The sequence below is a fragment of the Myodes glareolus genome, chromosome 22 (assembly GCF_982192425.1).
Source record: "Myodes glareolus chromosome 22, mMyoGla1.1, whole genome shotgun sequence".
Classification (NCBI taxonomy): domain Eukaryota; kingdom Metazoa; phylum Chordata; class Mammalia; order Rodentia; family Cricetidae; genus Myodes; species Myodes glareolus.
Genome location: NC_142047.1, coordinates 8,768,948 through 8,781,036, shown reverse-complemented (window position 1 = coordinate 8,781,036; position 12,089 = coordinate 8,768,948). Strand labels below are relative to the sequence as shown.

At 38.9% G+C, this 12,089-nt stretch overlaps 2 protein-coding genes across 2 annotated transcripts in view; one reads left to right on the top strand and one right to left on the bottom strand.

The window, feature by feature from the left end:
* Positions 1-6,540, top strand: part of LOC125404275 (SNF2 related chromatin remodeling ATPase 5) — a 43,715-nt gene extending 37,175 nt beyond the window's left edge. Inside the window, exons 19-24 of the mRNA XM_087900460.1 lie at positions 88-210; positions 1,340-1,472; positions 1,612-1,730; positions 2,260-2,472; positions 4,261-4,368; positions 5,352-6,540. Of these exons, the coding sequence (XP_087756586.1) occupies positions 88-210; positions 1,340-1,472; positions 1,612-1,730; positions 2,260-2,472; positions 4,261-4,368; positions 5,352-5,417 (762 nt within the window). The 3' untranslated portion in view covers positions 5,418-6,540. The remainder of the gene's footprint in view (positions 1-87; positions 211-1,339; positions 1,473-1,611; positions 1,731-2,259; positions 2,473-4,260; positions 4,369-5,351) is intronic.
* A 2,842-nt stretch (positions 6,541-9,382) lies between these two features.
* The window catches only part of Frem3 (FRAS1 related extracellular matrix 3), a 49,456-nt gene continuing 46,749 nt past the window's right edge, over positions 9,383-12,089 (bottom strand). Inside the window, 2 exon segments of the mRNA XM_087900623.1 lie at positions 9,383-9,586; positions 9,588-9,613. Of these exon segments, the coding sequence (XP_087756749.1) occupies positions 9,383-9,586; positions 9,588-9,613 (230 nt within the window).

The following is a 12,089-nucleotide window of genomic DNA, read 5'->3' as shown; positions in this document are numbered from 1 at the left end:
GAAAATGTGAAGTGTTAATTTGTTACGAATGTAGTCTGTTAAGCCCTTAAAATACACCAATTGATGACACTGGAAAACATCTGTTAGGTGCCTCGGAGTCCTGACCTACCTAACGCAGCACAGGCACAGAAAGAAGAACAACTTAAAATTGATGAAGCGGAGCCCCTTAATGATGAGGAGCTAGAGGAAAAAGAGAAGCTTCTGACGCAGGTATGACCTTGGATTAACACAAAGTTATGTTGTAAAGTCCTGTTTTAGGTATGTTGAGACATGCATAGTGCAAGTTTCTGCTTTCAAAGAGAATAATTAGTGGGGGACTAACAGTATCACCCAGCACTGGACTGCTTCCCTAGCATATGTGGTATTCTGGGTCCAATCCCTAGCACTATGAAATAAGAGGGAAGATAATTAAACATGGGGAAACTTAAACACATGCTGCATTTTGATTTTCATTACTAGTTGAGGTTTAAACTATGTAATCAGTAGAGTTGGTATTCTTTAGAACTCATTTTCAGTATTGTTAGCTTTCTGTGAGTTCTAAGTTTTCTCGGTTACAAATTTCTATTTGGTACTTGATTTAAAATACTTTTAAATTTTAATATTCCCTGTACTCAGTACCATGCTACATAAGGATACTTTTATACCAACTATACGTCATAACGTTGAGCACATTCTTTCCCATACACCTCCCACCTTCCACTTTCTCTTTTCCACCCTGTTAGTCCTTATTGTTCCTTTTCCCCGTCTGCTTTTGTGTCATATATACATGAATAATTTAAAGGTGTCTATAAAATCTAGATGCAACAAATGAGAGAATACATACATTGTTTGGTGTTGGCTTCATTCACTTAGAAGATTATCTCTAGTTGCATCCATGTTTCTATAAACAGCATATAAGAGTAGTAGATTCCATCTGACTTCTTACATCCTAGTTTTGGTTGACCCTTTTCCTCCTGTTTCTCCTTTTTCCTGACCCTCTTTTCCCATTGTCTCCTCTCCACTTTCACTTCATGTGCCCTCTTTTAAGCTTTATTTTTCTTGCATTTTTCTACTTGTTTATTTTTACTGTCTGTTACTTTTCCTCCCAAACTCCTAATAGTATTTCAAAGCTAAAGAAAGAAGTGTCATTGGACCTTTTCATGCAGCATTCCTTACTGTTTGCCTTTAGGGTTAGTTACTCAGGCTTCACAGTAATCCATAATGTACTGGTAAAAGAGCATACATGAAAAGTAATGACTCCAAAACTCTTTCTACAACACCAAATGCATTTGTAACTATAGTGGCATTATTTTCCAAATTTAATGTGCTGTGATTAAATATTTTGCCTATTGCTTTTTAGGGATTTACTAATTGGAATAAGAGAGATTTTAACCAGTTTATCAAAGCTAATGAGAAGTGGGGTCGTGATGATATTGAAAATATAGCCAGAGAAGTAGAAGGAAAAACTCCAGAAGAAGTCATTGAATACTCAGGTAATACTTTCCTATTTTACTATAGGAATGTTACTGCTTTTTGAGAGTTGAATCGAGGTTTTTTTTTTTTTGGAAGCTTCCTGTTTTCTTTTTTATATTTTCCCCTTTCCTCCATTTATTCTGGTTTATCTGCTTACAGCTGTGTTCTGGGAAAGATGTAATGAGCTCCAGGACATAGAGAAGATTATGGCTCAGATTGAAAGGGGAGAGGCAAGAATTCAAAGAAGAATAAGCATCAAGAAAGCACTAGACACAAAGGTACTTTGTATGTTCATAAGTATAGGAGCTAGTGTAACTCTGTTCCGAATATGACAAAGTAACCATGTTAAAGAAAAAGAAATTACTGTAAATTTCTTTTTAAAAAAAAAAAACCAAAAACTTAACTTTTGTTAAAACATAGTTTACCCGAATATTATATTGATAACCTAGTTTAAGAGTGCTGGATTCAGCTTCTGCCTAAGTGGTGTCAGAAAGCTTAGGCCTGCCTCATTTCTATAAAGTACCACAGGACAAAGGGCAGAAGAGGCTTGCTACCTAGATGGAGAAACATTTATGGATAATAATAGTAAAGCTAGCTGGGTGGTGATGGCGGACGCCTTTAATCCCAGCGCTTGGGAGGCTGAGGCAGTTGGATCTCTGAATTTGAGGACAGCCAGGGCTACACAGAGAAACCCTGTTTCGCAAAAACAAAACAAACGGAAATTATAGTAAGGATGAAGTAAGTTTGCAGTATGGGTTGCAGAGAACTTTTTTTTTATATAATATCTATAAAATATAACTTCCATAGATTGGACGGTACAAAGCACCCTTTCATCAGCTAAGAATATCATATGGTACTAACAAAGGAAAAAACTATACTGAAGAAGAGGATCGTTTTCTCATCTGTATGCTGCACAAGCTTGGATTTGACAAGGAAAATGTTTATGATGAGTTACGACAATGCATTCGAAACTCCCCTCAGTTCAGATTTGATTGGTTTCTCAAGTCCAGAACTGCAATGGTAAGTGTCTATAAGGTTTTTTCTAAAACGCAGCCGAGTTCAGAATAAGTATATTCAGTGTTTGACTTTTTAAAACTATCCTTGAAGTAAATTTTTACTTAGTTTCAGGAATTAAATAATTTCCTCTATTTTTCTCTGTCACAGTTTGAACATTTAGAGGTAACTTGAAGACGTTGTTGTCTCCTCCTTTAATGTTGTGTGTTTTAATGTTGCCTTATACAATAATAGGACTGGTTTTTGCTATTAGTTTTAGTGAGGTTCTAAGTGAGGAGAAATGCTGCCATCAGGTTCGCCTCCTGAACATGATGACTTTTGGGTTTGCGAGTGGAAAGTTCTGCAGAGAAAAGTGTTCTTCAGGTGTCCGTCTGTCCATCAGGATGCTGACTCTGGGCTCTTTTAAAACAGCGGATTGGCACAGAACAATACTCCTCATACTGATTTAAGACAGGGTTTAGTTTGTTCGGTCTGTGTGTTTCTAACACCTTCAAATTAGATTTCAAGAAAGTTTAGTTTTGGATTACTTTTCTATATTTCATCTTTGACCTGTGTTAGAGTAATAAACGTACAAAGATTGAGTATTAAGTTTAGAACATACAGGAGTAGGCCAACTGACTACTGGAAATACATTTTTTTCACTAGATATAAAGAAGAACTGCAGTTTATCCGGATATATTATTTAAATATATAGTTAGTTGAAAGATTCTGCTGATAATAAAGTCTCCTTTGTTCTTTTTATGTAAGGTGCTGCTTTTACATATATAGTTATAAGGAATAATTTTATTATAACAGTAATGAGGTAGTGCCACATAACGTATTAACCAGTTCTGAAACTGCCTTCCTAAAGGGAACACAACTTTGTTTATTGTCTTTTACCTCTGTTACTGAAAATGGTACTAAGTCATGCATGGAGTTTCTACTAAGTAGTTCAAAATTAATATTTTGTTTTTTGAGATAGGGTTTCTTTGTGTAGCCTTGGCTATCCTGGTTGACTGGACTGGCCTCAAACTCACAGGGATCCACCTGCCTCTGCCTCCAGAATGCTGGGATTAAAGGCGTGCCACACTACCTGGCATTCAGACTTATTTATGCTGTAGTTGTCTATGTGGAAGTTTGACTTTTAATAAAAGAGATTAAATAAACAAGAGACTTTGGGTCTGTAAGAAAATGTACTGCTAGCAATTAGTGATGCAGATGGATTTTGCCTCACTAAGTATTACATATTGTAGACAAAACTCATCATGGACTTTGTAGCTCTGTGTATATTACTGCCATAAAATACAATGATAGTGCTTTTAAAGAAAAGGCTATTTTCATCTCTTAAGTTCTAGGTGATTTTGTGTTTGAATTCTGTATGTTAACCTTTGAATATAAGTAGTCCAGCATTCCTCGGCATATTTATTGCGTATGTTAGATGTTCATTTTCACTGCATTAGTACCTAAATGATCAATGGAGGAATGATTTATGAAGAATATATACTAGTATGGAGCTTTACTATTTATCAGTATTTATCTGTCTATTGGCACACTACTACTGAGCTGTTTTCCCTCAGCTGTATGTTAGTGCAGCTTTAAAGAATGAATTAAAAACATTAAGTATTTGCTTTGCTTTTTATATCCTCATAGTATGGTCTGTAAGTAAAAATTAAGTTCTTTCTGCTTGTTTTTTATTAATCTGTTGGGAATATATGGGTGATTTTTCTATTTGTTAAAACATACCTTTATTTAGATATTGAAGTTCTGACTATGTAGTTAGAAATAACAAGTTTACCTTGTATATTCACAATGCAGGAGCTCCAGAGGAGATGTAATACTTTAATTACTTTGATTGAAAGAGAAAATATGGAACTAGAAGAGAAGGAGAAGGCAGAGAAAAAGAAAAGAGGACCAAAGCCTTCGGTGAGTATTTACAAATATGTAAAATATATACATGTATGTGAGTGATGCAATTTTGGTTTTGTGTGTGTGTGTGTGTGTGTGTGTGTGTGTGTTGCATATATATGTGTGTGGAAGTACTTTGTGAGGCAGAAGTTGACAATCAGTGAAGCCACATTATTTTTTGAGAAAAAAGTCTCAAGTGAATTTGTAGCTTGCCATTTTGGCTAGGCTGGTTGTCCTGTGCACCTCTTCTTCCCCTAGTCCCCATATCCTCATTGTTGGGGTGGTCTGGGTTTTAATGACTTTTGCGACTCCGAGCTCAGGTCCACGTGCTTTCATGACAAGCAGTTTACCCGCTGCCATCTCCGGAAAACCCGCCACTACCACTTACCCTTCAAAGTATTTGACCACTGTAACATTCATGTTTGGTTTTGTCTTTTTTCTTTGTAAATAATACATTTCAGTTACCTGAAAATATAAACTGATCTTAATGCACTCCATATGGGAAAGCATGTCTTCTGATTACCAAGAGTGCACACTTGTTCTTTTTGTTTACTTTGTGTAGTTTTGAGACAGGGTTTCTCTGTACGTCTGCCTATCCTAGAACTTGCTCAGTAGACCATGTTGGCCTCTAACTTACGGAGACCCACCTGTCTCCAAAGTACTGGGATTAAAAGCGTGCGCCATCAACCTCCAGGCTTCACTTGTTCTTATATTTGAAATTTTAGGAGACTTTGAGGAATATTAGGAAAAAAATAGCTTTACCACCTATCTTAGAATTGTGTTAGAATGTATTTCAGGAGGAAGCAGGCATCTTGTTATTAGTAATGGTAAAATACTTGGAGATGTGATAGTGGTTTTGAAAGATTTGTTGTGTAGCCCTGGAGAAAAGTCCCCTGTCACATTAGTTAACTACTAATGTGGTACAACATGTGTGAGAATATATTTTATGTTCATATTAGTTTAGTCTTGTCATGGGAACTAATTGTTGTGTTTGTTTATAGACACAGAAGCGTAAAATGGATGGTGCCCCTGATGGTCGAGGAAGAAAAAAGAAGCTGAAACTATGAAAGCATATTTGTCTTCTAATCACTAAACTAGCAGTTCTTTAGTTTCCGGGTCTTCATAAGATGTGCTGTACAGTGCTCAACTGTTACGTCATTCAAAGACATCAGCTCCATCTGCTTACTGAGCTAGAAACATAGGGTGTAGTCTCACTTTTTTAAATGCAACAGCTGTGCTGAAATTTTTTATCATTAACATTTGAAGTAATAAAACAGGCTTCATTTATTAATAAATGTTTCATTTGGTTTATTTTTCTATTTTCATTTGTAAGGATTGTGGCTTTTTATTGGCTACAACTCTTTAACACTTATATGGCTTAAAACACGCAAACAAGTAAAAAATATGACAAAGAACATTTGTCCCTTCAAGACTCCACTTAGTTGTGTAATTATTTTATTTAACATTCTTTGCCTTTGACTTTTTTTTGTAGTACTATTGAGTCTCATCTGGAAAGATTGTGTAAATTGCGTTCTTGCTTATTATAGAATAGGGGAAGGAAGACAAGTTTTTTATAATTTCTTTGTGTATTTCTGTTACTCTTTCTGTGTCTGTGGTTCTGAAGTGAGTGTGCCCTGTTCATTGGATGAATGCCTTTTTAGTTGCATAGCCAAAGACATTTAGTATTTCCTGGTTCTTGAAGATGGTGTATTATTTTTTAGCAGGAATTTTTTTTTTAAAGTATTTGGTAAATATTTTGACAAATGGGCTGTAAAGCCCCAACAGCGATGATGTCAGAAGTTAGGTGATTTTTTTTTTTTTAAATTTGAAGACCCAGCCAAAATGAGGTGTGAATCTGTCATATTGTTACAATAATAATAGAATATACCCTCCCAGTTTATAGTATTTTTGAGTTTTTAGAGTAAATGAAAATTTTATTTTATTATATTTTAAAATAACTTCTAAAGTCTTAGTAGCAAGATGGAGTGTCATTCCAATTTTTATTTTCTATGGAATAGACTTGCTAACTGGAGACCCTGAAGCAGGAATACCCAGAGGCCTTTATGTGCTACACATCATTTGTATAAAGTTTTATATGTGCAAATTGGGTAGATAAGCAGTTCTCCATTTTTCTAAGGGAATGCAATAAATGTAGCATCGTGAATAAATATAACTTTTGTAATCCTTAAAGTGGTCTTTTCTTTCTATCTCTTTGAAAGTTTTTCTTTATTATTTAACTTCAACCTTTTCCTCTTAAGAGAGAGTCTGTTTTTCTTAGAGCTCTTTTCTGAAACTTAGTTTTCCTCTGCACACGAGTCCCTGAAAAGTCTGCTGTCCATGCTGAAATTACCTGGTTTTCTAAATGTAAGATTGCTGGTGTGAATGTCATGCATTGGTCTGTGGGACATTATAGAGTAATTGGAATTCTTTTCATGCTTCCCCAAAGTTGGTTAATAACATCAAATGTAGCCTCATTTTGGAGGAAATAATTGAAAAAAGTTTAAGATTGAAGAAAACTATGAAGGTCGCAAAGTGAAGTTTGGAAACGAAGAGAAATTGGGAAGTGTTCTGCAGTGGAAGGATGTGAATCAAGCGTGATGTACTTGTTGAGACCTGGATATTTAAATATAAAAGAACACCAAAGGGAAATCTTAAGTCAAAAAAAAAATTGTGGAAGATACTAGTTTTGCGTTGTGATTTAGCCAGGGCTGGGGGTTTGCTTTAGAGCCCATTTGGATAGCATGTCACACTCCTCTGGAAGGAAAAGAGTACTCTGATCCTGAACTGTCCCTGTCTTAAAAGTAGAACTGATGAAGATAGAACGGGAAGCCACACCGCAAATTGTTGCAGTGGTGGTGGTGACTGAAGCAAAACCAGAGCCCCAGCGGTCTGTTCCCCACACTGTAAAGAACGTGTGTCGTTGGGAAGACAACTGTGCTAACAAGATGCAATCAATATAAATGTTAATTTCAAAATGATAGTGTAAAAATTATTACTATGCTTTTACTTGAGAGTACTTCGTAATCATAGATTTTAACTTTGCTTAATTTAATGGTTGTCATAGTGCATACTTTTAGTCTCAGCACTCAGGAATCTGGTGAATTTGAGGCCAGCATGGGTTACAGAGACCCTGCTCCAAAAACAACAAAGTGCTTAGTTTTTATACAAAATCGGTTATTAATTTGTTAGCATATTTTAAATAACTGTTCTTTCCAATAGAACCCAATGCACATTCCGCATTGACAGTATTGTAAAGTTAGTTGTATGTCAACTACTTTTAGGGATCTGCTTATCAATAGTAAAGAGGTTTAGGTGCAGTAACAGTTGGGGGGACATTTGTAATTCCCATTTCTGAGAAGCCTCTAACCCTTAGCAGTCTGCTGCTCAGTTGCTCTCTACAACAGTTAAGTTCTGTAAGTAGAACAAGGTTTAGAAAATTGACAAAGCATGTTCCCAAGTAAAATAATGTACTTTCTTCAGGAATACAGTTTACTCTGACTTGAAAGAAAGAACTTGCAGCATGAATGCTGCTGCTGTGTGTGGACCTACAATTCTGGTGCTGGTCCTCCCACAGATCTGGGCAGCCAGGGTTTAGTGGTATGGAAGAATGGTAGGCAGTCACTGAGACTTGACAGCTAAAGCAGTTGAGCCCTACTCTTCATGTTTGTCTTTTCTGAAGCCACCCTTCTGGTATGGAGCCGGGCATCACTCAGCACTACAAGTTGAGCCAATAGAAATGTCACCCCAAGTCTGATATTTTGATACTCCCTTCTGGACCTAGACTGACACACTCCGAGACCTTCATTTTTTTGGGTGCTGGTAAGAGAGGCAGACTGGAACTTGTGCTGAACAGGATCAATATTGCACCAAGATCTTCAGAGGTGTTTTGTATAGGAAATTGGAAAAGCAATGCTTCAAACATATCTTGCAAAAGAAAAATGAAACTTCAGTGGCTATGTAGTGGTAGCTATTATCAATAGAGCTTTACTTTGTTTTTTCTTTCCCTATAGTGAACCACTGAGCTGTAATTTTTTTTTAGGAGGCCTACCAGTATTTCCAGGCTGGTCTTGAACCTTCTGCTTCAGCCTCTAGCTGTGATCCCAGGTGCAAACCAGTGTACGAACACCTAGATTGAAAAGAGGAAGATTATATTTTTCTTTTCAGACAGAATGAATTTTTTTTCCCTATTTATATAGTCCAGGCTGGCTTTTAACTCTTGTACATACCAAGGGCTGAGATTATGGGCATGCTCCAATATACCTGGCCTTTAAATTGTTAAATGCTGGCATTTTAGTCATAAGAACCTGACTTCTTCATAGTTGTGTTTCTTTAGTAGGGTTGTCGGTGGCAATGCAGAAAAATGTAGACTCATCAGACAAGTTGGCATGCACAGACTCTGGCATCAGTCTCCAATGGTCCTAAATGTAAATCATGTTCAGAAGTTCATGGGCTACAGGCATGTTAAGGTTGAGATGCCATCGTTTAGAAGGCTTCAGTATATCCATTAGTATTCCATTTTTAAATGGGATAGATATAACAGAACTTAGAAGAATTGATTTTTTTCCTGCTCAAAATTATAAATCTGTGAAATGTATCAATAAAGGAAGGGTACTGAACATTTGAGTGATTGTGGATAATTAAATGATGACTGATACGCTGGCTAGAATTGTCCCGCATCACATGAGTTCAGGTTTTGCAGTCCAGGGTACGAGGTTTCTACCATGAAGGATGTGCAGCAGTTTCTAAATAAGACCTTCTCCAGTTGATCCTACCAGAAAATCACACCCAACATCAACTGGTAAAGAGAGAGCTCATTTAATTGATGAGGCTTTACTGGCCTTAGAAACAATGAAACATTTTATTGACTCAATCTTTTTCTTGTTTATGTATTTCTGTCTCCATGCAGTCACATAAACTATTTGCACAGGCACAGTGACAGTACAATACCATTGTTATTCCAGAGTTGGTAAGCTCTGGAATGGTACATCTTCCTTCTGGGATACATCTAGGCTACTGTTTGCCCCTTCAAGAACTACAAGCACTCTGCTTGGCAGTTGGTGATGCTGTCCTCGATGATAATGGTGGTTTTATTTGGTTCTCTAAGCAGAGCACCTGAAGGCATCTGGAGAAGTAATTCAAACTTCTCTGAACCCTCAAAGGCAGGCTGCTGCAGGTCATCAAGGATTGTCACCAGCAATCTCTGCAGGCACACTCCTGGGCCAAAGTGCAGGTCTTGGGCTGACACCAACATAGTCTGCTCCAGCTGGGGTGGGGAGGAGAGAAAAGGCAGCGGTGAGACTGTGGGGTTCATCATGTAAATGATGAGGGCACCGTGCACTCTGCAGTGCTCTCTGTACTCAGCATTACCAGAATCTTGATTGCAGTGGATTCCCAGAAGGGAGGAGAAATCTCGACATTCTAACAAGTGCGTAGCTAGCTCCTCATCACGTGCCCACGTGTCACCCTTGTCAGACCAAGCGTGTCACCTTCTGCTGACTTCCACAGAAACTCCACTTGTTACATGGAAGAAGGTGACTTCAGCTGGAAATAAAGAATTTGCTCTTTATACTTGCATTTTGAAGGCAACTGTTACAGGTTTTATTTGATGAGGCTCCACGTTTCGGTTCAGTCTCACAACATCTCGATTCAGTTTTACTCAGCCACGGAGTTTCTGCCATTCCCTGGCTTGTTTTATCAACCAGTGTATTGCAGACTGGCACACCTGACCATTTAGATTCTTTGTTACTATTTATTCTAAAAGAGATGAAGACAGAACAACGATAATAGTGGAATAGACAGAAACCCCTAGACATAGGTATATAAATACTTCGAGGAGCAGAATATTTATATTGTCTCAGGGGATCTGTCCAGAAAATAGCTGATAATCACAAAGAAAATAAGCTAACTTTGTAGTGGAGGAACCTTAGCAGACACCATTGGAGCAGTTGATGAGAGATCCCCAGAATCAGACAGAATGCCCTGAGATCAGCACCATCCCTGGGATACTCCTGCTGAAGTGTAACCATGAGGAAACCAGGTAAATCCAAGTTGAGACATTCATCATCTTCCAAACCACCAAGTTAACAAGGGAGAAAGGAGAAAGGTGTGGGGGTGGGGTGGGGTGGAGATGCTAGCTAGGCTGCTGGCTCAGTGAGCACAGTGCTCGCCCCAGGTGGCCAGGGAGTTGAGTGGGAAGTTGGTGAGAGAGGCTTTCACACCCTTCTGCTGTGACACAGTACACCAAATGCCTTAGGCCAGAAAGGTTTTCTTTTAGCTCCCAGTTCAGCTCACAAACCCTCATCTCAGAGAGGTCAAGGAACCCAAAGTTAGACAGCCACAGACAAGGGCAGAGGGGAGCCACCGCGTTGGTTTCCCGTTTTTACACAACCGAAGACCCAGTCTGGGGAATAGTGCCACCCACTTTCAGTTTGTGTGTCTGTCCCCTGTCAGGGAATAATGAATGAAGACAATGCCTCACGGAAACCCTTCCCAAGGGCTCCCACAGTCTGTAACTTGATAACAGAAACTAAGCATTGCATAACAACACCTAATAACCAGCCTCCTGGGCTTGGAGAGAAGCAGGGTGGGGGATAAAGAAGGAACTGTTCTGTGTAGTTAGAATTAAGGAAGGGCTAGGCAGCTACAGCACAGGCCTTTAATCCCAGCACCCACGAGGCAGAGGTTGGTGAATTTCTGTGAGTTCAAGGTCAGCCTGGTCCGTGGAGTGAGTTTCCAGGACTGTCACAGAGAGGCCCTATCTCAAAAAAAAAAAACAAAAAAAAACAAAAAAAACAAAAAACCAAACAAAAACCAAAGAGACAAAAAAACAAAGGTGAGAGGCTAGAGAGATGGCCCAGCAGCTGAGAACACCGACTGTTCTCCCGGGAGCCCTGGGTTCCATTCCTAGCACCCACGAGCCTGCTCATACCCATCATCATCTCCAGTCCCAGGGATCTGATGCCCTTTCCTGGCACCAAGCCTGCACATGGTCACATGCAATCAGAACACCTATACGAAAACCAATGAAGAAATTAAAGCAGGTCTGACAGATAAATACAGGTGAGATTTGGGACTGGCTTAGTTGGGGGCAGAGAGGTCCACGGACTAGGTTAGAGAAATGTGTACGTTTGTTTCCTGGTTTGATGTCTGTGTTGTAGTTATGGGAGGGAATGCATCTGGAGGAATTCCATTTGGAGTGTTTAGAGTGGCGGTTCCAAATTTACCAGCAACTTCCTCTCAGTGCTTGAGGAAAAAGTCTTGTGGCACCTGTCACTCTGCTGCCAGCTGGAGATCGTCTCAAAGGTGTTTGAGAGGCATTGAATCAGCGATGGCAGTAATAGAAAATATACGACTGCTGTGAAAACCCCTGAGGCAGGGGAGGAAGAGAATGAGGGCTTTGTGTCCCACATACGTGGGTCACATCTGCGGTCATTGCTTCATGGCATACATTATCCCAACTCCTGGGGGCTCAGTGTCTTCAACAGCAAATACAGATGTTTACAACTGCCTTCAGGGTCATTGTGAGGACTGGAAAGAATATAGCAACCACACAGCGCAACCTCTGGCCAATACTGGGCACGAATTGAGCGTAGAGAGACAATTATTATCATACATCCTTTTTCTTTATTTTTCTCCTATCTAGCTGCAGTTTCCCCTCCCTCCTCTCCTCCCAGTCCCCCCTGTGTTACTCCACACCCCCACCCCTTTTCCTGTGAATTCACTTCTCCTTTCCCTTCAGA